The 27,469-nt window shown below is 37.7% G+C and overlaps 1 protein-coding gene across 2 annotated transcripts; it reads right to left on the bottom strand.

Moving 5' to 3' along the window:
• Nucleotides 1-1,260: 1,260 nt before the first annotated feature.
• UBA3 (ubiquitin like modifier activating enzyme 3) lies at nucleotides 1,261-27,469 on the bottom strand. Of its 2 annotated transcripts, XM_030801684.1 has the most exons (18): nucleotides 27,401-27,469; nucleotides 27,178-27,219; nucleotides 24,864-24,984; nucleotides 22,531-22,611; nucleotides 18,644-18,726; nucleotides 14,743-14,823; nucleotides 10,886-10,929; nucleotides 10,257-10,321; nucleotides 9,797-9,952; nucleotides 8,896-8,998; nucleotides 8,636-8,749; nucleotides 4,085-4,138; nucleotides 3,607-3,643; nucleotides 3,440-3,521; nucleotides 2,715-2,815; nucleotides 2,532-2,595; nucleotides 2,383-2,437; nucleotides 1,261-2,056 (listed from the first exon to the last, which is right to left on the bottom strand). In XM_030801684.1, the coding sequence occupies exons 1-18, from the start codon at nucleotides 27,418-27,420 to the stop codon at nucleotides 1,968-1,970; spliced, it is 1,392 nt and encodes a 463-aa protein (XP_030657544.1). In that variant the 5' UTR covers nucleotides 27,421-27,469; the 3' UTR covers nucleotides 1,261-1,967. The 2 variants fall into 2 exon arrangements, with proteins under 2 accessions (XP_030657544.1, XP_030657545.1); XM_030801685.1 differs by lacking the exon at nucleotides 27,178-27,219 and having other exon boundaries at nucleotides 1,577-2,056; nucleotides 27,401-27,447.

Raw genomic sequence — 27,469 nt, 5'->3', positions numbered from 1 at the left:
ACAGACCCCTATCACTCATTACACCCTCCCTGCTGTGATTATTTACCTTATATGCCTGCCTCCCATATTTGAATATTTTACCCCACTGCAAGGAACTCTGCAAAAAAGAATTTTCTTTTAAAAAATCAGATTGAACCCCTTAAGAAGTTATAATCATCTTCCAATAATTTTATCTAACTACAATAAAAATTTGCATGTTAAAACTAACAATTTAGTCATGTACACAAGTAGTACTAAGTAACTCAAGTACTTTCAAACAGCTAAGTAGTCTGCAGAGGAGATTTGGGGCAGATTCGGGTTGAAATTAGCTGTACAGTTACAGTTCTAAGACTTCTAATTGTACAGCTTTGGCTAAATGACCTACCTAAACCATCTAAAACTATTTATTCAGCTCTCAGATGGAGAGAGTCACCTTCTTACAATGCTACTTTGAGAATTATTACAGCATCTATATGGTGCTAAATTTTAGTTCCTTCACTTTGAAAATTGTCAGCTACATCTGTAACTTTTCAGGTAGAGCATATAAATTTATTCCGTATGGTTTTATAATAAAACTTATTTGTCAATATGTAGCTAGAAAGATTACTGAAAACTTAATTCAGTGACACATAAGTAACCAAAAAACATTTGAACAGAAAACTGCCATATCTAAGTCAAAAACAAAGAATGAGAACACATACATGTTCTCATATTAAAATACTAGCACCTATTTTTTTAGTATTTGTACTTAATTTTGTTTGAAGTTTTATTCACTTAAAAGAAACAAAAACATGGTCAGGCATGGTGGCTCATGCCTGTAATCCCAGCACTTTGGGAAACCGAGGGGGGTGGATCCCCTGAGGTCAGGAGTTCGAGACCAGCCTGGCCAACGTGGTGAAACCCCATCCCTACTAAAGATACAAAAAATTAGCCGTGCGTGGTGGCAGGTGCCTGTAATCCCAGTTACTCAGGAGGCTGAGGCAGGAGAATTGCCTGAACCGGGGAGGCAGAGGTTGCAGTGAGCTGAGGTTGCACCATCGCACTCCAGCCTGGGCAACAACAGCAAAACTCTTGTCTCAAAAAAAAAAAAAAAATTATATTGATACAGCAAGTTAAATTAAACCAGTAAATTTTTACTACAGAAATTGCTGTAGCAAAAGTATTAATTTAAGTGCAATAAAAATTTGATATAATTCTGCTACACATTTAAAAATTACTCCTATATTACCATGGAACTACTGATTACCTTTAAGGTACTTTTAAAAACTTCAGTGAAAGAAGTACACAATATATGATTTTATTAATAAATAGTGCAAAAGCATCAGTGATAACTGTTTGAACATTAAATTTTTTAAACAGCCATGTCTTGGCATTAGTTAATATTGTGCATATTGGCCTCTATGGCACTACAAGTAAACAGATGAAAATATTGCCCATTTTCATGCACACGTATTCAGCTATAACACCATTTACAAATTATTACGGACAAGATAAATTCTGCAATAATATTCATTTGGATGGCCACAATTAAATGAGTTATTACATCAAGAAATAGCCTATGTTCAATATACTCCAGATGTCAGATTGTAAAATTTAATGTTATTTAAAACTTAATTCTTTATTTTCTTTAAAGGGACATCTTTTGTGTATTTGGGTGCTCAAATGAAAACTAGGAATGCATTCTTTGACCATAATAACAAAATTCACACCAAAGAGGGTGTATGCCTCCTCCTCTAAAAGAAGCAATACATTTGCTCATAATCTCTCTCTCCAGGTATCATTTCTCATATTATTAATGAAAATGCTTACAAGCACCAACACCAAAATTCTGTCTTCAAGGGAAAGTTACAAAGTTAAAAAAGAGTGGTTCATTATATAAAAAAAGACAAATCGCGGCAACACTATTGCTAAAAATGACATCAATTAAACTTCTTAGCATCCACAAAGTATATTATTTCCATGAGCTTTCTATTATGTGGAGATTTTCCTTAAGAAGTAAAATGAAGTTTGAATAGTACAGTCTGTGGGGTGGTGACATCAGCAACCGCCAGTTCTTGTCCATCAACGAGCCCCAATTCTAAAACAGAAAAAATATAATTAATACAAGCAAAAAAAATCTCAACAGAAAGGATAATACACACGTAAACAAACTATAGAGTATTATGGTCTAGAAAAACATCAAAATTCAATCCTCTTTAATCAAAGTAATATTTGATTTCTTAGAGATTTTAAAATATTCTACTAAAAGAACAATTAATTCTATTAATATGTCTGAAGTTGTAAGTAATTATTACCTGACCATATACAAGGCATTAAGAGGAAATCTAGAACAAGCACTGATTACTTTCACCAAAAAGAGAGAAAAGGAAGAAAATCAATAGTAAATACCCTTATTTAAAATACCTTTCAATGTTTTGGAGAGATTTGGCCTTGTTCGTTCTTCAATAGAGGTTACCGACTAGAAAACAGAATTATTTTAACGTAAGACACATTAAAGTAAAATAAAACTTGATATAATTTTCTGAAAAAAATTAAAAATACACATTGATAACCTGTAAGTAAAGTGTTCTATTTTTTCCCTCTAGGGTGGCTGTGATGGCTGGAGATTTCATTTGCCTAAAGATTATGATGAGAGAGAAGTATCAAACATCATTTTTATCAAAAGATAATTTTTTTAAGGTTTCAAACATCACAAAAATGATTTTTACAACATAACAAAAATCTACAATACTTACAGAGAAGCACTATTGGTTAGATAATCCAAAACCTCCTGTAGTTTAGCTGATGGGGAAAACTGAATATTTTGAGGAAGCTGGCTACAAGCTGGGCAGTTTTCCTACACACATAATACACAACAAATTACAGCAGCACATGCACCAATACTAGTCTCTTTATGAACAATAAAATAAAAATCAGGTTGTTTTATAATCATGCATATTTCCTATAAAAATTTTTTTATGCTTTAAAGCCTGCTTTTCATAATAGACCATTTCTTTTTTTTGTTTTTTTTTGAGAAGGAGTCTCGCTCTGTCACCCAGGCTGGAGTGCAGTGGCACAATCTCGGCTCACTGCAAGCTCCGCCTCCCGGGTTCACGCCATTCTCCTGCCTCAGCCTCTCCGAGCAGCTGGGACTACAGGCGTCCGCCACCACGCCCAGCTAATTTTTTGTATTTTTAGTAGAGACAGGGTTTCACCGTGGTCTCGATCTCCTGACCTCGTGATCCGCCTGCCTCGGCCTCCCAAAGTGCTGGGATTACAAGCGTGAGCCACCGCACCCAGCCGACCGTTTCTTTTAAATTACTTTGCCTGAGAGTTAGTTCAGGCTATAAAGCAAAAGATATATAATAAGTAGAATTCTGGAAGTTAGAAAATGTATGGGTGACTTTGTTCAAATTTCTAACCAATAATATTTAAAAATCAAAATATGCGTGATCAAAAATGTCTTCTTAATACTACTAACCTTTCTTTCTGCTTCAAATGTGTATGTATACAGCCCATCTACATCATTGAACACCAAGTAATTATTCAAGGGAATGTATGCACTGTAATGAAAAAATGTCCATCTTTATATAATTGAACCAAGTCAAAACATAAATTTACATGCATATTAAAAATGAAACCTATTACCTTGTGGCTATTTTAAAAACCTCAGTGGCACACACAGCTGAAGGGGGGAGAAAATACAGGTGCTTTAACTCAATGGAAATTAGGCATGTTAAAAGTCAGTTATAAATCAGAACAGACAAATTTACATTGGCTCTTCGTTAAAAAATATATATTCCAATTTTTAAAAACCGAGAAAGTAACAGATTTTGTATTTGTTTTGTGTGATTCATGTAATAGAGTAACACTACATGTTTTTCTTGTTTATCAGATTAATAAACGCCCTGCTTCAAATGGAACTAAAATGTCTCTTTACTGCAGAGAACTTAAGACATAATGTAAGACAAAAAATATGCAAAGTCTAATAGCTGGTTCTTTTTCGACAGCTTAGTTACACAACCCATCCAAGAAGATATCAAATTCCTACAACATAAAAAAGCAGCAGCAATGTCAAAAACTAAAGGAAGCAAAATAAACTAAGTGATGGCCTTTTTTTCCTCACCTGCAATGACTGCATTTGTGGAAGCTACTGCAGGAATGATTCTTTTTACTACCCCTGAAAAAATATATCAATTAAAATATGGTCATTTCTTTAAAATAAAAGAGTTCTCTTAAATTAGAAGGCATGATTATTAAATACCATTTTCTAAAACTTGATTTTTCAGACTTTCAAGCCAGAAAATAAATTTAACCATGAAACAATCTTTCACATCCCTATCATTTTGTAGTAAATTCAGAATCTTAAGCTACAGTAGCAAAGAAAACTCTCTCAAGAAAGTACTATAGAAAGGTGAAACAGTAACATCATAATAGTTGACAATTTAGAGTATTTATTACGTTCCAGGCACAATGTAAAGACTAAATAAGATATTATTTAATTTTCATAACATCTTCATGTTAATTACCCTGATTTTAAACATACGAAAAGTGAGACTGATAGAAATTTAATAATTTATCCACAGCTATATACTTAGCAAGAGGTGGGGTTGGCATATGAACACAGATATTAACTGATACACCATGAAGAATAAGTGTTATCTAATTATTCCTGTAATAGCTTCAGTCACTTGATTCACAAACATTCACGAAAAAAGAAAAGCTGCCCTTTATTATCTTTTACTCTACAACCGAGGCTACACAAACTATTAAATGAGTTCTCTACTTCAACCCCACTTTTTTTTTTTTTTTTTTTTTTTGAGATAGAGTCTCGCTCTGTTGCCCAGGCTGGAGTGCAGTGGCGCAATCTGATCTCGGCTCACTGCAAGCTCCGTCTCCCGGGTTCATGCCATTCTCTTGCCTCAGCCTCCCAAGTAGGTGGGACTACAGGCGCCCGCCGCCACGCCCAGCTGATTTTTTGTATTTTTAGTAGAGACGGGGTTTCACCATGTTAGCCACGATGGTCTCGATCTCCTGACCTCGTGATCCGCCCGCCTCGGCCTCCCTAAGTGCTGGTACTCACATTTTTCACATCAGTATTATTCACATATTAGGAATAAACAAAGCCCCACCTTAAACCATTTTTTAAAAGTATAAAATAAATACTCCATTTTACAACTATATTTGAATTGTTCATTTTAGAAGACAAAAACTTCAAGAAAAAGTAGCCATTTTATCTCAGAGTGTGAGGAAACACTACAAGATGTGTTCCCAAGACTCCAAGTATAGGCAGGTTTCAAAAACTTAAGGAAAAACAGCAAGTAGCTAAGAAGACATGAAAGAAAGCTTTTTTAAAAAGTTGACTGTGACCATATGATTATCTATAGTTTTGGAGAAGAGGAAATTTAAAAAGAGATAAACTGCATGATGGTTAAACTGGAAGCTCTCCAGTGAACCACATGTAGCAGGATGTACTGAAAGGAGGAAGTGACAGTCACCAACAGTGAAGAGTGTAAGAGACACCGCCCAGTAAGAACATTGCCGAAATGCTAAGGACTCCCCTCTTTCTCCAACCCCTGCCACCCATACCCCTGCCCTTCGACCAAAAAAAGCTAGAGTGGGTAGAAAGGCAACTTTCTGTTATACTGAGAACAAGGGGAAAAATCACAGAAGAGATAGAACCACTGGCTTGTGCAACGTCACTTCCAATTCTCCTTCTGTACTCCTTGTTGAGGCCCTCATTCATCAGGCTAGAAAGTACACACCAAGTCCTGGTAAAGGGTAAAGAAGCATGGATGACACTACATATTAAAACGAGGAGCTTACAGTTCCTGATTAGAACACACTGAATTCATTTGTTAATTCTAACAATTAGCAAATATGTGTAACACATGCTCCAGACACTGTTCTAGGTGTTGCGCATAGTAGCAGTGAAAAAAAGTATCTGCTGGTATAGTGATTTCGTTTTGATAGGGGAGATAACACAAAAGTAAATACTTGGAACACCTGAGATACTGAAGAGTTCTATGAAGAAAATGAGGTACGTGTTAGAGTGAGAATGATGGATGCAGTCCATTAGACAGAATGGTCAGGGAAGGCCTCCTTGGAGAGGTGACAACTTGAGCTGAAACCTAAGCCATGAGAAAGACCCAGCCATGCAATGACCTGAGGAAAAAGCTGTTCATAAACAGCAATAGCAATGGTCCTGGTCCTGGGGCAAGGATGTAAGATAGTGTAAGTGTGAAACATTCTTTGCATAGGAGAATGAGGCTACCATTAATCAGTTCTGAGCAATTACCAAAAAAATAGAATGGTGAATGGCTCAGAAGTCATTTTAGGTTGAATGATTAGGAAAACTGATTAAGCAGACACCCAAGAGATGAGGAGCCAGCCTGAGGGGATCCAAGGAAACAGCATCCCCGGCATAGGAACTCGGGAGTATTAAAGCTCTAACGTACAAAAATACTTGGTGTGTTCAAGGAACACAAAGCAGGTCAGTGTAGGGAGAACGCAGAGGGCAACAAGGAGTAAGTATAAATGGAATTTTAAAATGACGTCACTAGATCAGTAAATAAAAGGAAATAATCAACAGGATAGAAATGACAGATTTTCAAAAAGAAGACAAATCTCATTCTGGTGAACCTGGTAATGATCTTGGGCAAAATTCTAAAAAAGGAAACTGTAACTAGATTGGAAACATTGATCACTACGATTGAGCATGACTGGTTACTAGACAAATCATGTTGGAGTAGCCTCATTTGGCTACTACGACTAACTTAGTAACTCAAGAAAATGCAAAAGATAGTATACCTAGGATTCAGTAGAGGATCTGGAAAGGTTTTTCATGACATCCTTGCGAACAAGATAAAGAAATACAAAGTACCCAAGAAGGTCTGATGAACAGAATGAGATAAACCTAAAAGGGCCTGGCCAGAAGTATGATTCAGATGTCTGTTCTCAGACACTTCAGTCTTATTAAAAATTTTAATCAATTATTTGAAAAAGAAATAAAGGATATAATTATCAAAACAGGTGAAATGAAGCTAGAAACACCAGGTAAGTTGGCAGAATACATAAAAAGAGAGAAAAACAGGTTGAATTTTAAGAATACATTTCTAAGGACCTATACTTGGATATTAAGAAAAAAAAAAAAAGACACTCCCCAAACTGCCAAGTTTATAATAGGCAGATGTGGCTTAGCAATTGCATATGTCGACAAAACATCCAGCTTTCAGTGGCCAGTAAAATCAAAGAATCGAAAGTATAGCATCAATGTAAACAACCAACAAACAACAATAACATAAATACCTGTTCTCCTTTAAGACTGCATCAGTTATCAGAAGTCTATTATCTAAAGTAAGACCAGTCCCATAATGCTGCATGTTGGCCTGAATAATCAGGAAAGGTTGTTTTCTCTAACTATATTCCAGTTAACCAATATGGATAGCTGGAATATGGTTACAGAAAAACAACAGGAGAACCTGAAGCTGTACAACATATCAAAGGGTTGGATATAGTTTGGATATCTGTCCCCTCCAAATCTCATACTGAAATGTGACCCCCAGTGTTGGAGGTGGGGCCTAGTGGGAGGTGTTTGGACCGTTAGGCCAGATCCCACATGCATGGCTTGGTGCCCTCCCTGCCATATTAAGTTCACGCAAGAGCTGGTTGTTAAAAGAAGCCTGGTATTTCCTCCTCTCTCTCTTGCTCCTTCTCTTGTCATATGACGTGACTTGCCATCCCCCTTAGCTTTCGCCATGGGTAAAAGCTTCCTGAGGTCTCACCAGAAGCCAAGCAGATGCTGGTGCCATGCTCACACAGCCTGCACAACCATGAGCCAAATAAACCTCTTTCCTGAATAAATTACCCAGTCTCAGATATTCCTTTATAGCAAAGCAAAATGAACTAATACAGGGTTAAAGGAACTAACTAGGGAGGTTTATGGCACTGATAAAAATTTGCAAAGGATGTGATCACTGTCCTCAATACGTTAAAAGCTATTACTTAAAAGGGAATTAGATTGTATACGGTACTGGGACAACAGTCAGACCAAACTGAAGACAATTTCTATTTTGAGACGAAGTTTTGCTCTTGTTGCCCAGGCTGGAAAGCAATGACGCAATCTCAGGCTCACTGCAACCTCAGCCTCCTGGGTTCAAGTGATTCTCCTGCCTCAGCTTCCTGAGTAGCTGGGATTACAGGCATGCGCCACCACACCCAGCTAATTTTGTATTTTTAGTAGAGATGGGGTTTTGCCATGCTGGTCAGACTGGTCTCGAACTCCTGACCTCAGGTGATCCACCTGCCTCGGCCTCCCAAAGTGCTAGGATTGCAGGTACGAGCCACCGCAGCCGGCCTGAAGACAATTTCTCTTCAATATATAGAATATTTGTCTAACAGTCCTGACCAAATGTGAAATAGACTGTCTCTAAGAGATGATGAATTCAGTGGAAGATAAAGTGGACCGTTTGACTTGGATGACTTACAGCCTCAGTAAGTAAGATTCAATAATTTTATTAAATTCCCCCTAGCTAATAAGTAGTATGAATTACATGGTACCTTTACTGAACTTCAAGTGGATGGTACTTGTCTAAACTCACTTACCAATTATTCTCCTGAAAGCATCCCAGCCCTAAGTCATCCCAACATCATAATTCATGACAATCTGCTGACTTACCTTGAGTGAGTCTGTAAGTAACACCCCTAATATTATATTGTGATGCTCTCTCTAGGGATTTTTGGAAAATCCATTGTATATGTTCAGGATCATCTCCATCTAATGGAACCCCTTCTGTTTAAAAAAAAGGGAGAGACAGAGAGAGAAGACAGGAATATGTAATAACAAAACAATATGTTTTTAATGAAATTATCCAAAGGAATAATATAGAAAAAATACGTATTTTATGTAATTCTAGATTATTAAATTGGGTTTATTACCTCCGAAAGGCTGCTCCTTAGGCCACTGCAACATCCTTACATACTCAATACAGTGTTCTGGTAGCCTGGGCATAGATGCAATGGTGCACATGGGAAAATTAACCTAAAACCACAGTTTGTCCTTTTTAGTGAATTTTAAATGAATTATTTTAAAATGCAACTTCCAGTTATGATCTAGTTCTTAACAATTTCATACAATTTGTTTCAACTCAAAATATTGTATACCATTAAAAATGCCTCTCAAACTGTAATATAGATTATCTGAGTCACTTCACTTAGGTTGACCTGCCCATAAAGACAGGTTTGCCCTACATTTACAAGGTATATAAAATTTAAGCTTTATTGGACTATGAGAAGAAAAATACTGAACAGATTCTCAAATATGAACACCTTGTTATGTTTACCTAATATTTAAGTATAAAACAAACCAAAACAAAAGCAAGTTCAGAGTTAAGTGAATCCCAAGTGAATATTCATAAAACTGTTTACATTTATTATTCAAAATTTCAAGTGTTCTTCAAAGTGGGTATGTAAATCAAAAAGCCCCATCCTTGGAAAGATCATTCTCATCCCTGGTATCTTTATTTCCCTGAAATAAATACAGGTGAAAACCACATAGATTACAGCTTGACATCAATATACAGCTTTGTAATTATACTTGATACCTACTCCCCAAATAAAAAATACAAATAAAGTATGAAAGCAGAATAGTATCAAAACAATGTACTCGGTTCATATCTTTCCTCAAATAGAGCAAAATTTCATATTTTATCTTCTTAGTGTAATTTTTAAAATACAGCTACCTCTAATTAAAAATTCTACATATTAACTAGACTTAATAATTAATCCCTAATTCCATGCCAAGATACTATGAACGGAATGCAGATGCTTTTTTGATTACCTGTGGGGGATAAAGTTCCAGCGTGCATTCGATACAAGCAGTCATTCCAGGCAGAATCACCCGGGCGTTTCCTTTAAAACCTTCTGTTCCCCCATCTATCAAAGGGACAATGGAGCTTGGATCTAAGACACCATCTTCATAATTCAGAAGAGATATCTAGGAAAACAATTTGAAGGGCTTTAAAGGGGAAGGGGATAAGAATTCAAAAGAAGAAGTATGCTTTCAAGTAATCCTATGAGTCGGTTGTGCTATTGAATACCAATGTATCAAATCAAGGGATCATGATAACAATTTGTGTCTTCACCTGAAAACCAATGACTGGCAATAAACAATGGAGTAAATATACTTAATTCAAAATTAAACTCTCATTTTTCAAAAATATGGTATCAATTCTAATTTTGAGGATGTGAAGCACAGCAGCAAGAACTTCAGAGAACTATAACAACACTAAAGTCTTTACCAGCATGCCATTTATCCATCTTCTGGCGATGATAGAGTCCAGTCCACATACAATAATATGAAATTCTACAAAAAAAAAAAAAAGCAACTTTAGTTTTTAAATATGTAGTTGCATGATGATCTTTCGATGTAGATTCATCAATTGCAACAAATGTGCCACTCTGGTGCAGGATGTTGATTAGGAAGGTTGTGTGTTTGTGGGAACAGGAAGCTCTATGAGAACCCATGTTTTCAAAAATTTTCTGTTCAAATTTGTTGTGAACATAAAACTGCCCTAAAAAATAAAGTTTACTAGTAAAAAAAAAAAGCACTTGCAGAAAACAATTTGCACTTTCTAAGAAACAAACAAAAAAACCACAAGCACTTTTTACTGTAATCCCATATACGTTCTCAGAGCTCCTATTCCTTGAGTGAATTCTCATTCAGGTCAGCAGAGAAAATTGTAACTGGTCATGTCAGCTAAAACTAGCATTCTCTTTTCAGTCTATCAGCAACATTACTGAAAAGCCAACACTGAGAGAGGAAAGCAAGTGAAGAAATAGCCTTCAAATAGCTAGCAATATTCGAATAGTTACCAATTAAAAAATTCTAAGAATCTAGTAGGCATTTAATTTCAAGTAAAAAACTTACGTCGATAGAAAGTGTCGTTAAAATCTTGAATCTTGTTGAAATGTCTGAATACAAGTAAAGGAACTTAAGCAGCTGTTTCAATTTCTAAAATGAATTTGACAATGCCATAAGGAACACACTCTGTGTATATTTAAAACAAGAAGTAAGTAATCAATGTTCACATCAGTGGAATTCAAGAAATCTGACTAAATGAACACAACTCTCCTTTCTGACAAAACTTTTCTGCCATTCCTCCCCTAACTACTTACTTTTTCTCATTCCTGAACCCCTGTATCATTATATTTATGCCCTTGGTAGGAGGTATACTTTCTACTTTGCTTTGGTTTTTATATAAAACCATAAGCCCCAGGAAAGCAGAATGTGTGTCCTCAATCATCAGCATCAAGAAGAGATGCAATAAATGTTTTAGTGAAGGAAAGATGCACATTATAGTTCCTATTTTGCTAGGTGATTTTAAGAGTTACTGCGAAGCTCATTTTTTTAACATACAGAAAATTTCGACAGCTTTTTCTGTTGGTAAAGATTTCACTGTTTTTATTTTTTGTGGGGAGGAGACAAAGTACAAATTTTTTCTACCTTTCTAATTTAACTCAGTTTTCAAGTTACCCTACCAAACCCTATTGCCAGTCTTCCCATCCCTGGAGGCTAAAAACGAAACCCCATTCAAAATTGATTGTAGGTGAGTCAATATAGCACTTAATGTTTTAATAGCACATGTGTGCAAAAACTTGTTTTAATTTTTCTAATGAATGGAGCAATTGTTTAATAATTTATAAATTATGCTACTTCTCTAAAGTTAAGATAAATAGTCCACTATAAATTTTTTAAAAGCAATACAGAGAAAAAAGGGACAATACATGCTTCCTCTAGATTTTTAATTCTTGCCTACACATAAAGCTATGAACAATAATTTCCATTCTAGCCCTCAGCCATTCAGACCTCTATTCCCTTTGAATGCTAGGCAAGCAGGAGACCGAAGCTACAGCTAGAAAGAGGTCAAAAAAGAAACAGAGCAAACAGTGGAGGAATGACAATCAGGGAACCAAGAGCCAAAATAAGAAATCTAATCTGGATTTCTAGAAAATACCCAGTTTCCCAGACCCACATAATGGGGATAGACAAACTGAGTGTCCCCCCACTAACCAACCCACCCCCACCAACTCAATTCTTCCTTTTTCCCTACAGGGGCCTGTATTTGCATTTTTAAGCTCTTTATTTTGAAATAATATAGATTCACAGTAAGTTGCACAGATAGTATAGGTAGGTACCGTGCACCTTTCCCAGTTACATCTTACTATAGTACAGTACCAAAACCATGAACAGAACATTGGTACAATGTGTGTTTATAATTCTGTCATTTAAACACACATAGGTTTGTGTAACCACCACCCCAGGCAACACATATAACTATTCTACCACAATAAAGATCTCTCTGCAGCCTCCACATCCTGGACTTAACTGATCTTCCTGCCTCAGCCTCCCAAGTAGCTGGGACTACAGGCATGTGCCACCATGCCTAGGTAATGTTTCTAGTTTTTACAGAAATAGGGTCTCATTTATTGCCTAGGCTGGTCTCAAACAACCAGGCTCAAGTGATCCTCCCGCCGCAGCCTCCCAAAGCGCTGGAATTACAGGCCTGAACCACCACACTCAGCCATCTCTATAATTCTGTAATTTCAAGAATATTATATAAATAGAATCATGCAGTATATGACCTTTTGAGACTGGCTTTTTTTGCCTAATAGCTGTGTAACAGTATCGCTCATGGTGGTCTTAGCTTGATGTGAAACATCTTTTCATGTGCTTTTTGTCATCCTTTTTAGTAAAATATCTCTTCCTATCTTTTGTCTATTTTCTAATTGAATTTTTTTTTGTTTTACTGTTGAGTTTTTAGAGTTCATTATATATTCTAGCTATGAGTCCTCTGTCAGATGCTTTACCAGTATTGTCTCCAGTCTGTGGCTTTTCTTCACCCCTTTAAGAGGGTCTTTCACAGAGCAAGTTTTTAATTTTGATGAAGTTCAGTGTATCAATTTTTTCCTTTTATGGCTCATGCTTTTACAAAAAATTATTTTAATTTTTTAGAGATGATGTCTCACTACATTGCCCAGGCTGGAATGCACTGGCTATTCACAGTATGACCACAGCCTACTATAGCCTCAAACTCCTAGTCTCAAGCAATCTTCCCACCTTAGCCTCCCAAGCAGCCAGGACTCTGTAGTGGTATGATAAAAGCTCACTGCTTCCTCAGTGATCTGCACCACCATGCCCCACCTTTTACAGGTCTTGCTATTAACATAGCCTAAGCACTCTCCACCAAACCCTAAAGTTTTATCGTTTTATGTTTTTTATTTTTATTTTATTATTATTATTTTTTTTTTAGATGGAGCCTCGCTTTGTCGCCCAGGCTGGGGTGCAGTGGCGCAATTTCAGCTCACTGCAACCTCAGCCTCCCAGGGTCAAGCGATTCTCCCACCTCAGCCTCCTGAGTAGCTGGGATTACAGGCACACGCCACTGTGCCTGGCTAATTTTTGTATTCTTAATAGAGACGGGGTTTCACCATGTTGGCCAGGCTGGTCTCGAACTCCTGACCTCAAGGGATCCATCCACCTCGGCCTCCCAAAGTGCTGGGATTACAGGCATGAGCCACCACGCCTGGCTGATTTTATATTTTATATTTACACCTATAATCCATTTTGAGTTAATTTTGTATGTTTAGGCCAAAATTCATCTTTTAACAACGGATATGAAATTGCTCCAGTACGATTTGTTGAAGACTATGCTTCTTCCATTGAACTATTTTGCACCTTTATCAAAAACAAATCGGCCATACTTATATGGGGCTATTTCTGGCTTCCCTATTCTGTTCTAGTCATCTATATATCCCTCTGGTAACACCACTGAGTATGGATTACTATAGCCATATAAGTCTAAAATTTGGATAGTGATTCCTCCCACTTTTTTTTTTTTCAGAATTGTAGTAGGTATTCCTTTGCTTTTCTATATAAATTTTAGAAGAAGATCGTCTGTATCGACAATTTTGCTGGGATTTTAATAGAAACTATGGTATATATGTACACAAATTTAGGGAGAAATGACATCTTTACTATATTTAATCTTCCAATCTTTGAAGATGGACTATCTCTCCTTTTATTTAGATTTTCTTTGATTTCTTTAACCAACATTTTGTAGTTTTTCACTATATAAATCTCATACTGGTCTTGTAGTTTACATCTAAGTATTTATCTTTGTAAGCAGTTGTAAATGGCATTGTATTTTACGTAAGTTTTCACAAGTTCACTGGTATGTTGATTTTGTATTCTGTGGGACTTTCTACACAGAAATCACATCTTCTGACTTTCTATAAAATGCCAAAAGGTCTCCAGATCTAAATTCAAACTACAGTGTAAATACTCCTTTTTAAAAACATATTTCTTGTAAAAATAAATTTACTGTGATGTACCTTCCATTTGGCTAATACTATATTGACTGTCTACTCTGTCTGCTACTACAAGGAAACAAAGATTAATTGGATCCAGCCTAGGAATTTACACTCTAGTAAAGGAGATATGTAATTGATACTGAAATTAAGGGCAATAATGCAAAATAAAGTAGATGATAAAACAGACTTTATAAACTTAAGTTAAAAATCAGGGCCAAAAAAATATTTATATAACCATACAGAAAAGACTGGAAGAATAGATAGCAAAATGTGACCAGCAGTTATCTCAGTAATAAAGTTACTACTGCTGATTTTTTTTTTCCCTCTTGCTTATCTGTATTCTCTGTTAAATATCTCTTATAATAAAGGAAAGAAGCTTTTAAAAATTAAGTAATTTTCTTGTCAAAAGGATACGGAACTACATTGCAATTAGGAACTCTGTCATTTAGAAATTCTGCAGCAACTTCAGCCTTAGGTCTTCCAATATCTTTGGGCCTACAGGAAAAATATTTAAATTATAATTCATATTATAAATCTATATGATCTACATAACTTATTTTCAAACATAAAAGTAAATTCACAGTAAGTTTACTTATAGGAAATTTAGAAGGAATATTTTTGCCTAAGTATTTTGATTTCAGTAATAACTTTTGGTAAATGGTCATTTAACCTTAAATGTCAACCCTTGCTAATGGTCCAAATTAACATAAGTCTAATTAAGTATTGCTTTAATTAAGGGAAAATCTGAACAGTGTTCTTCCTCCCAGATAAAGCATAATAATGCCATGATTCCTGGCCACTTTCCACTGTAAAAAATTATCCCACTCTTGCAGGGCACGGTGGCTCACGCTTGTAATCCCAGCACTTTGGGAGGCTGAGGCAGGCGGATCACGAGGTCAATCCAGCCTGGGCAACAGAGCGAGACTCCGTCTCAAAAAAAAAAAAAAAAAAAAAAAAAAAAAAAATTATCCCACTCTTAGAGCTCAGAACCTTATGATGTTACTCCGCAGGTCCTGGCTGAAATATACACAGTAAGATTCATCCTTGGGATGCAAGAACCTTCATTTATCCCCTTCTTCCTGTGTGTGCTGATTAAGCAGCAAATTTTGTGTCCCCTAAGAAGCTGCACGAAAAAAAAAGAAAAAAAAAATCTCACTGGACCCTATATACAATGAAAAAAAAAAAAAAAGAAAAGAAGCTGTAACCATGTTTTTTTCTTTTTTCTTTGTGAGACGGAGTCTCACTCTGTCACCCGGGCTAGAGTGCAGTGGTGCGATCTCGGCTCACTGCAACCTCCGCCTCCCAGGTTCAAGCAATTCTCATGCCTCAGCCTCCGGGTAGCTGAGATTACAGGTGCCCACCACCACGACCAGCTAGTTTTTGTATTTTTAGTAGAGACAGGGTTTTGCCATGTTGGTCAGGCTGGTCTTGAACTCCTGACCTCAGGTGATCTGCCCGCCTCCGCCTCCCAAAGTGCTGGGATTACAGGCGTGAGCCACCACGCCCGGCACCATGTTTTTAAAGAAAGAATAATTCCAAAAGTGTCAGCTAAAATTGCAAATGTTACTATTACATCAAAGAAGCTGAATATATAAAGCCTCAAAAGGTCACTCTTAAATAATAACCACACATATAGATAGGAAAGGATATGAATTTCCTCCTCTAAGTTCTATACAAATGGTATTTTCTTATCTAATATTTCCATATTCTCCTCAGAGAAACCACTCCATGTATATAATAAGAACATTATTACTTTTTTCATAACATATTTGTTATATACACGTCTATCATACCCACTAGACTATTATTTGGATGAAAGTGACCATGTTCTAACTCTCTTCATATTCCTTCATATCTAGCACACAGTAAATACTTTTAAAATAAATGCAAATAATAAATCGTGTCCTTATTAGAAAAAAATCTGAAATTTCAAAGAAAAACACTTTAGCACATCAATTTTTCTCTTTTTTTTTGAGACAGAAAAAAAAATTTTTTTTTTTTTTTTGTCACCAAGGCTGGAGTGCAGTGGCACAAATCTCAGCTCACTGTAACCTCTGCCTCCCAGATTCAAGCAATTCTCCTGTCTTCGCCTCCAGAGCATAGCTGGGACTACGGGCATGAGTCACCACGCCTGGCTAATTTTTGTATTTTTAGTACACACAGGGTTTCACCATGTTGGCCAGCCTGGTCTCGAACTTCTGACCTCAAGTGATCCGCCCACCTTAGCCTCCCAATGTACTGTGATTACAGGCATGAGCCACCATGCCAGGCCAATTTTTCTTCTCTCCAACAAAGCACTGTTCTTTTTTGATTCAAAACTTTTGGTAAATGTTTTATCTTCACTTTGTACTAACTTACATAAAAAAGGCCCTGTTATAAATCAAAGAACTTAATTTCAGTATTGCATTCAATGGCTCCGCACACAGAAAGATCTTTAGGTATGTAAAAGGGATAAAGTAGACTTCTAGGATTATTTTAAGTAGTATATTCTACGTGTTTTTACAGCAGATCTCAAACAAAAGAACTCCTAGACGGTTTCTGGGAACTGTTTGTTAATTTAGCATTCCAGGATGAAGCAATCAGATTGCTCCACCTCAATAAAATGGCCTTTCACACACATCATCCTTGCAGGACACTCTGCCCAAATTATTTAACCTTGAACATAAGAATCTACCCAGAAGTTGTTGAGATTAAATGGAATAATATGGATAGTTTAGAAGTACTTGCTACATATCATTACCATCTTCAACCATTTTAGCCACAAATACATGGCCTGTATCAATAACAAATCAATTCAGTGGTATCTTTTTCAGAGCATTCACAACTCAAAATTTGACAAGCTGGACAGAGCCCACAAACTTTGCTATAGAGAAGGGAAATTTCAAAATAAACAAAAAATAAAGCTTAAAAGTTAAACATAAAGGTCACACTGCAATTACAATACTTCATTAACTTATCTTAATCCATACTTCAGTCCCATTAAGATCTTCCACAAAGATAATGTAGGGGTTTTATGCCTATCCAAAAATTTAATGTTACCTTTTTTGCTAGCTCAACATTATCCTATATACCCAGAACAATTTGAGCACTGTCAGTAACAGATGCAAACTTACTAACTAGACAGAGAGAAAAAAAGTCCTTATCTCTGTGTATCTTTGACTAACAAATACACACTTTTACCTAAGCTACTCAAACCCCTCAATATTACATACTAAATTCATGAATGAACGTTTCTTCATGTCTGGATACATGGCCTACTTCAGTTTTTGTTTTTCAGGGTTTTTTGTTTTTGTTTTTGAGACAGGGTCTCGCTCTGTTGCCCAGGCTGGAGTACAGGGGCATGAACATGGTTCACTGGCTCCAGACCTCCAAACGATCCTCCTCCTCAGGGGGACCAGTCAAACCACAAAAAAGACGATCTCCCTTGCCAGGCTGGAGTGCATCCCTCCTGCAAGCTCTCCTCCGCCATTCCTGTCCAGCCTCCGAGAGCTGGGACTACAGGTGCCACCACCACGCCCGGCTAATTTTTTTTTTTATACAACGGGTTTCACCGTGGTTTCGATCTCCTGACCCGGACCACCCGCCCGGCCTAATTTTTTAATTTTTTTGTAGAGACAAAGTCTCGCTTTGTTGCCCAGGCTGCTCTGGATCTCTTGGGCTCAAGCAATCTTCTCACCTCAGCCTCCCAGTTTTGGGATTACAGGCGTAAGCCACCATGCCTGGCGTCTACTTCTGTTCTTAAACTCATCTTCAACAAATCACTCCTTGATGTTCTCTGTATTCCATACATGCCTAAGGTAACCATCCCTCTTTGTTCCATTGCAATTGGTTCCGGTTTTTCTCTCCTCGACTTTCCATTTTCTTTCCCCTTGTAGGAAAAGCTCAAACTCTTTCCCAACTTTATGGCTCCAGTCACCATTCAAACCTTGGCTCACAAATCCCTGCCAATCTCTCACTAGGGCCTAATACTCCAGCGAGTATTCTCTTCTGACATCAACTGGAGGAAGAGCTACTGTTCTTTCCTTTCTGCAGAGCACAGTTAACCTGAGGATATTCCCAAAAATCACATAAACCTTTGGAAGGAGACTTCTTCGAAAAAACAAAAACATGTATTTGTTTACATAACTACTATCACCAAGATGCCCGAAATTTTCTTACAAAACTTTACCTGAAATGGGAGTGGTAGTTTCGTTTTTCAAAATAAAATTAGTATTATCCTCTCAAGTCATTTTTAAAAATTATTAAACTGCAATGTACAAGTTCAAATGATTACCAGAGCTTAAAAAAAGAAAACCACTAAGATATTAAAACTTACCTAAATAAAAACTGCCTATTTAGATTGGAAACATCTATAGTGTCCATATCTATAACATGAATCTGTCTAAAACCAGACAAGGCCTGTGGGAATAAAAACAATCCAATTAAGCAGACGTTTCCTCACATTTAAAAATGTAATATTTGTTTTCAATGTAGTCTTAAGTCTACAAATTCTCAGTAATAAACTCTGTGTAATTTGTATTCGATGACTGAAAGAGAGTCTTGCAAGGTATATAAAAGTCAGAGTTCTTGAACAGGTCAAAAGTGTACAATCACTCAGTTTCAAATAACCTATAACCAAAAGAGACCAACTCAAAATTTCTACAGATTAAAACTATTTTACACATATATATATAATTCCATAAACATACTTCTAAAATTTGTTGCTTTGCTGCTATTGATGGATACTTTAATTTTACTATGCTTGCTATTATTTTTTCAAAATATTGTTAAAAGCAATTCTTACAAGCTTTATCTTAGTTTACTTAATATTAAGCATGCCACGATTCAGAAATGGTAACTATTATAAGACATATATTATAAAAACACACACATAGGTAGACTGTATATGTAAAAGGAGTATCTTAAAAGATACTGAGTCAAGAGCAAGCAATTCAAAAAGTAGGGAAAGGCAAAAAACAAAAAACCTGTTAGGGTTCAAAAATAATGCCATGCATTCTAAACACTACAACCACATTCAAATTTACCAGCAGATGCAAAAAACTGAAAAAAATAAGTCTCAATAACTAACTTTTCTGGTCTTGGTCAGTTTACTTAGGTGATCAAATAACTTGACAATAATTTCCTCATTTTTCTGTCCCCCTTTATACCAAGAGATCTTCAAGACTTATCCATATTTGCGCTTTCAAAGTCCTGACTGTTCTCAAACTCCACAGAAACTGTACTTGTCAAGGTCACCAATAACCTCCGTGTTGCTAACTCCAATGACCAATTCTCAGTCTATCTGACCTTACCTTTCTGAGGTATTAGGCTGGGTGGGTCACTTCCTCCACCCTAAAATATGTTCTTCAGTTGGTCACCACACTTATGAGAATTTGAACACTTTTTAAAAATTGGTTTCCAGTTCATTCAGTTTTCTTCCTACTTTACTGGCCAGAATTCGGAGCAGCCTTGTGCTTTGTTCTGGTGATCTCAGACGATCTTATAAGATATAGACCATCTAGCAGACATCTCAGACTTAACAGTTTCCAAAACCAAACTTGATCACCCTTGCTCACCACAACAACCACATCTGTTCTTTTCCAGATCTTCCTCATTGCAGTAACTCCATCTTTCCAGGTGCCCACCCCCAGAGCAAAAACCTTGTTGTATCATCCTTGATTCCTCTCTTTCTCTCACAGCACACCACCAATCCATCAGCTAATCGTGTTGATTCCATCTTCAAAATATATCCATAATCTGACCACCTGTCACCACCTCCAATGCTACCATCCTGTTCCAAGTCACGTTGTCTCTTGTCTAGAGGACTACGATAATCAATTAGTCTCTCTGTTTCTTCCTCCTCCCTGTTCTTCCCTTAGTCTATTCTCAATGCATCAGCCTCAGTAACCTAGGTGAAAAGCCAATCAAGTCTCTCATTGCATAAATCTCTCCAATGACTTCATGACTCAGAGTAAATGCCAGAGCACTTACAGCAACCTCCAAAGTCTTTTGTGATATCCACTCCAAGCCCCTCCATCTCCCATTATCTGTCTGATATAGTCTCCAAAAATGCTCCGCCAACCCACTTCTGCTCTAGCGATGATAGCCTCCTTGCAGTCCTTGAACAAACAGGAGTGCTCCACTTCACAGCTTTGAACGTGTTATTCTCTCTAACTAGAATATTCTTCCTACAGATATCTGTATGGCTCATTTGCTGACCTTTGTACTCAATAGCACCTTTTTGTAAACCTTTTCCCTTCACACCATTTGACATACTATATACTCACTTTTTCATTCAACTAAAATGTGAGTCCCACCAACACAAACATCTCTCTTTTAATGCTGTATCTTCAGCATCTAAAGTGGTGCTTGGCATATGGGGTGGAGGCTCAATAAATATTTGCTCAACCAGTAATACTAATATCTTTTTTTTTTTTTTTGAGACGGAGTCTCGCTCTGTTGTCCAGGCTGGAGTGCAGTGGCGTGATCTCGGCTCACTGCAAGCTCTGCCTCCTGGGTTCACGCCGTTCTCTCGCCTCAGCCTCCTGAGTAGCTGGGACTACAGGCACCTGCCACCACGCCCGGCTAATTTTTTGTTTTTTGTATTTTTTAGTAGAGACGGGGTTTCACTGTGTTAGCCAGGATGGTCTCGATTTCCTGACCTTGTGATCCGCCTGTCTCGGCCTCCCAAAGTGCTGGGATTACAGGCGTGAGCCACTGTGCCCAGCCTAGTATCATATTCTTTTTTGTTAGAATGAGCCTTTAGGGGACTTACAGTGAATTAAATAAGCAAAACAAGGAGTAAAATTGAAAACCCTTAGTTTTCTTCTTTTGTGTAAAAGATTACTGTAATGCAATAAAGAACAGGGCCGCTCCTTAAAGTTGCTTAGTGACTAATCTTCAGATCTAATCTTCAATTATTTTACACTTAAAATTAGTAAATGTCACATTTGCAAATAATGGCTTCAAAATTTAATAAGCTTTAGGAAACTTGTACATTTATAATACCTAACAAAAACCAGTGCCCATCCTCCATAAACCCTTTCCTTCTATAAGTCTTTGGTTCTCACACTGCCAGAGTATTTATGTTTGATACGGTACTCTCATTTTGGCATCCCACCACAGAGTACATCATGCATACTGCTATTTATTTCATGTGAGATTTATCTCCCCAGTGAAACTTCAGATTCATTGAAGACAGAGACCATGATGACATATAATCCCCACAGAACCCAGCAAGGCATTAAATACAGTGAAGTATATTTAAGTTTTTACAACTTCACTCAAGTGACATTAGTGTTTCTTAACAAAATTAATGTGGCTATGTTTATATTAGAACTTTAACCCCCTTGGCTAATTATCTGGGTCCTCCATCTGGCTGTGACCTGCTTTATTTTCTAAAGAGTCTATTCCAGCATTTCCACCTTTCTACACAGCAATGAGAAGCCTAGCATACAACTCTAAACCAATTCTGCCTCTACTCATTTGTGTTACATAAACTCATTAAAATTTATAAAAAGTTACTTTGCGATTAGAAAAAGTCAAGGAAACCAATTAATTAAATCAAATTATATACTTAACTTATTTCTAAATATATGGAAATAAGTTCAGTAAAGGTTTAGCTTTCCCAAAACTTAGGTGTCCAAAATCGTCTTATTAGGTCATAAAATGACCTAATGGTTCACTGAAAAAGAACACTTAACTAAGAACTGATGACCTGGATTCAATTCCAGGCACATCGCTACAATCCAGAAAAACTTCAGCAAGTCAGTCAACATCTCTAAACCTCAATGTCTCCCTCTATATAAAATGGGCTAACGTCTTACCCACCTCGCTGGGTTATTTGGGGAAGCAAAACAAATAATAAATTATTTGAAACTATACATTAAAATATGAATTACCAGTTTTGTTATTTACTTCATTGAAGTTAGGAGCGTTTTGCCAGAGGAAGCACCAAAATTTGTTTGTTAAAGATCAGAGAAGAAAATTGAAGTATGAAATTTTATCAATAACTTTATAGCTGAGAGCTTTGGAATTTAAAAAGTTCCTAAGTTTTATCATTTTAATTACTGTTTGGAATTTGGCATGCTAAACTTATCTAACAAAGGCTCAAGAGAAAAGGTTAAGAATCACAAGAAATTTCCTAGTATGACAGATAAGTAAGGTTTACTTATCACAAAGAAGAAAAAAATATATATTTATATATATATGTATATATATTACCAGATTTTTCAGGAGCTCACATCCTAAGCCGCCAGCTCCAATGACTAGAACTTTACATGTATCTAACAAGAACTGGAGAGACTGTAAAGAATGGAAAGGCATATTAAAAGCTGGGTGATAACCGCAAGGACCATAAATAAAGCAACAAACTTTAAAATAGTTTCTGATGTTTCCATGAAGAAATGCAACTGGCATAAAGAGCAGACTTTGTATCTGATCAATTATTTGAAATTTATGAATTCTATCGAACCAGGAATTCTAAAACTCTAATGATTTCAGGAAGTTTCAATGTTAATTTTTCTTTTTTTTTTTTTTGAGACGGAGTCTTGCTCTTGTCACACAGGCTGGAGTGAGTGATGGGATCTCGGCTCACTGCAACCTCTGCCTCCCAGATTCAGGTGATTCTCCTGCCTCAGCTTCTTCAGTAGCTGGGATTATAGGTGTGCACTACCACGCCTGGCTAATTTTTCATTTTTAGTAGAGACGGGGTTTCACCATGTTGGCCAGACTGGCCTCAAACTCCTGACCTCAAGTGATCCACCCGCCTAGGCCTCCCAAAGTTTCTTGGATTACAGGCATGAGCCACCGCATCCGGCCATTAATGTTTTTAAATTGCCTTTTATTGTATGAAATTACAGGAAAACTATCTCTAATTTGTTTTTTAATTTTTGAAAAGGGATAGAGAATATCAAATTCAGTTAACTTCCTAAAAATATAAAAGCTTAAAAATTTAAAAAGCAGAGGATCAAGCACTGCCTAAGGTGTTTAAAGGACTAAAACAGTAAGGTAAAAAGAGTAACAGGGCTGGGTACTGTGACTCACACCTGTAATCTCAGCACTTTGGGAGGCCGAGGTGGGCGGATCACCTGAGGTCAGGCAAGACCAGCCTGACCAACATGGTGAAACCCTGTCTCTACTAAAAACATAAAAAATTAGCCAGGTGTGGTGGCAGGCGCCTGTAATCCCAGCTACTCAGGAGGCTGAGGCAGGAGAATCACTTGATCCTGGGAGGCGGAGGTTACCATGAGCCGAGATCGCACCATTGCATTCCAGCCTTGGCAACAAAAGCGAAACTCCACGTGGGGTGGGTGGAGGGGGGAAGAGTAACAGCTGCTTTTTTTTTTCCTTTTTGAGACGGTCTCACTGTGTCACCCAGGCTGGAGTGCAATGGCATGATCAAAGCTCCCTGTAGCCTCCACCTCCAGGTGCAGTCAAGCAATCCTCCCACCTCAACCTCCTGAGTAGCTGAAACCAAAGACATATATCATCATGCCCAGCTAATTTTTTTTTTTTTTTTTATAGATGGGTTCTCTCTATGTTGCCCAGGGTGGTCTGGAACTCTTGGGCTCAAGTGATCCTCCCGCCTTGGCCTCCCAAAGTGCTGGGATTACAGGCGTGAGCCACCTTACCTGGCCAACATCTCCTTTTGAATAAAGTGAGCAAAACTCACAAAACATGAGATAACACGAAAACACCTAAAACTCTTAGAAAATTCCTTATCAGCAGAAACCCAATCATTTAACAGAAGTCACCATCTTAAATTATCAGGCCAAAAAAAAAATTTAGAAGTACAAGAAAATATGGTGTGTTATCCAAAGAAAGACAGAATTAATACTTTCAATTTTTTGTTTTTTTTTTTTCTTTTTAATGCTTTCAATTCTGCCCAGCATCAAAGGAGAAAGTTATTCACATGAGACACTGGGCCAAACCAAGAGTCTGCACGTTAATTTATAGGAGTAACACAGTATCTCTATTTCAAAATATTATCTTTTTATAAATACAAAAAGGACATAAAGATGTGCTCTACTTTTCCCTACCCTGTAATAAAAAAAAGTCACATATAATTGAACACTTGCCTTAAATCAGACACTATCAGTCCAAAATTCTAGGCCTCTATTATTTAGTACTTACATAATTCTTAACATGCAATTAATTATACTCAAAGCTAACATGTTCATTCCAACTAAATTTCAAAATTTAAATAAGCACACCTATATTCCTATCAAAATTAATTTCTCACAGTAGCACTACAAAAGGGGAGTTATGTTTCAGAAAGCATTTTAAACTGGAATTTTAAATTTGTACATGAGGTCATGAAGTTATTTTTCTCACAAAAATTTTCAACTTACATTACATGAGAAATGTGAAGACTCAAATAGTCATTCAAACAAAATCAGTTGTTAATATTCAATTTCATATTTTAAGAAAAATTTAGTTTCACAGAACAATTTTATTAGTATTTTCATTGTAAGAGCAAATTAAAAAAGAAGCATTCTATTAGTTTTGAAACATAAAACTATTAGAGCAGTTATTTAAAAATAAACGTTTCTCACTTCAGTGCTCGGTTCGAAATCAGGGTGTGTGAAGGGTCCAGATCGCTCGAGGAACTTCTTTACATGGTTCCAGCGACCTTCCCAGTCTCCAGTGTCCCCACACCCACCATCAACAGCCATTCTGCACAGAACACAGTAAATTCAGCTGCAAAGATCAGTATGAAAAAAACCACACCTACAACTATTATGGTATCCCCAAATGAAAAGGTAACCACACCAGACCTGCTCAAATAAAAAGGGAAATATTCAACGTGATTATGTTTATGCTTTGAAATTTTTTCTTGCCTATTATACAATTCATTTAAAGTTAAGAACTGCACGTTTCTATTTTTATTTCACCCAATGGATGAAACAATCAGTCTACATGTTTTTGGTTTCCTAAAGCAATCCAAGGTTCAATTTAGGATACTGGTCTATTATGTGAGAAATTGACTTCTCTACATTTGGTATTTACAGAAAAAATCACTGCAAGCTTCCTCAATCTGTTGTTTTAACACACTTACATTAGGAAATAAGAGATACAACAGAGAAAAAAAGTCACACTTTCAGAATTCTGATACTTATGTGTCTGATGCAAATTTAATATTTATGTATCCTTTCCAAAGGTGTAATCTAAAAATTATTTTGATGACAGGAATTTTCACACACTTTTTGCAGAAATAGAGGCTATTTTTTCTTATTCTTTTTTTTTTTTTTTGAGACAGAGTCTCACTGTGTTGCCCAGGCTGGAGTGCAGTGGTGTGATTGCAGCTCACTGCAGCCTTGCCCTCCTGGGCTCAAGTGATTCTCCTGCCTCAGCCTCCCAAGCAGCTGGGCCTACAGGTACATGCCACCACACCCAGCTAATTTTTGTATTTTTAGTAGAGACAGGTTTCGCCATGTTGCCCAGGCTGGTCTGAAACTCCTGAGCTCAAGTAATCCGTCCACCTCGGCCTCCCAAAGTGCTGGGATTAAAGGAGTGAGCCACTGAACCTGGCAGAGGTCCTAATTTTTTAAAGAACCTCTTAATACTGTGAGACGGCTTTTCTTACCACTAAACACAGAGTTTTTAGGTTACAAGTACGCCACAGATAGGCATCTAGAAACCTTTTAGAACATACAACAGAATAAGGTGGGAATCCTCTACAAAATGCATCTATTTTATACTTAGTGTAAGATTCACGTTTGGTTGTGATTATTTTTAATTTTCTAATTTCCTATAACCCCACAGTTTCTACCGTCAAATATATTAGTAATATCCAATTTTTACAAAACGGACCAAGAAGTATTGCCTAGCGATAAAAACCACAGGTTTTGATGTCAGAGTTGTGTTGGGTTCCACAACTAACAGCACTGTGACCTTGAGCAGATTACTTAATAGCCACAAACCTCATCTGTAGGCCGTTCATAGCTACTTCTTTCGGCCATGAGGATAGAGATAATCACATAGATTACACATAAGTACAGTACATGGGATATGGTAAGCAATGTTTAACTGTGATTTCATGTAAAAGGCGGAGGGAAATAAAAGGCAGGAAAGAATGTGAAATTAAGTTTGTCATCCCAGTCCTCTTGCAGCTGAAATTCAACTGTCTGAGGGACACACATAAAGATCAAAGCACTGCTACTGGGAATTGGCACGGAAATTACAAACTCACCATAACCAATGCAAGAGTATTTTTCCCTACCCAGGCAGGGAGGGGAGTAAATTATGTGGTGCTAGCCAGGTTAGAAAACACTTCGATTAAATCTGTCTCACCAGCATAGAATTAAGCATCTGATAAGAAATAGGGAGTGTAGTAAAAGCGAAAAATAGGCTGTTTGAGGTCAATAACCTCTTTTAAGAGCCAATTATTTTGCCAAAATGACTGGAGTGCTTAGTACAATATCTGACATGTAGAGTTATCATTAAAAGTTTGCAATTAGTACTACTGTCTCAGTGTTTGCAAAAGGCCACAAAACGGTCTTGTGTCCTTTTCCTGTGCGTTTAAGGTAGATTGCCTTTTCACAGGGTCACGGCTCTGACAATTTGGGATGGAGGAAGAGGAGTGCACAAGGGTCCCTCCTCAAGACCTTTACGTCAGGCACCCCGGAGGGCCCCTGCAGGAGCTGGGGCAGTGCAGCCTGGCCCCGACGCCCGCACCGGGCAGAGACCGGGAGCGGCCCGCCAGGCCTCCGGGGCTACGGGACGGGGATCGGGGAATGAGGCCGCGCGGCCTGCGCTCCGGGTGTCCCCCTCCCAGCCCCCCGGGCCCGCTGCGGCTGGTCCCCTAGGCCTGGGGTGGGGGGAGGCGGGGGTCCCCGGAGAGGGCCCCGGCCTCCCGGCAGCACTAACTTCTCAGCCAGCAGCTCCTCTATTCTCCTTCTTTTCTTCTCCCTAAAAGAGAGAATAAAAGAAGGGTCAGCATCGCGCTACACACTGGGCGCCGCGAGGGGAGGGGGGCGAGGGGACGGGGCGGGGGGGTGGGGGGACCCCGGGTGACGGCGGCAACCGCCCACCGCCGCGCTCTCTCACAACCCAGCCCAGCCCGGCGCGTCTGCAGAGCCCCGGTACTTACGGCTCCTCGCCATCCGCCATATTGTTCTCCGCCTCTTCCCAGGTGCCCTCGCGGCGCGGGGCGGGGAGG

The sequence above is a fragment of the Nomascus leucogenys genome, chromosome 21 (assembly GCF_006542625.1).
Source record: "Nomascus leucogenys isolate Asia chromosome 21, Asia_NLE_v1, whole genome shotgun sequence".
Lineage (NCBI taxonomy): Eukaryota > Metazoa > Chordata > Mammalia > Primates > Hylobatidae > Nomascus > Nomascus leucogenys.
Note: the sequence above shows the minus strand (reverse complement) of the source record. Positions and strands in the feature narration are given on the sequence as shown.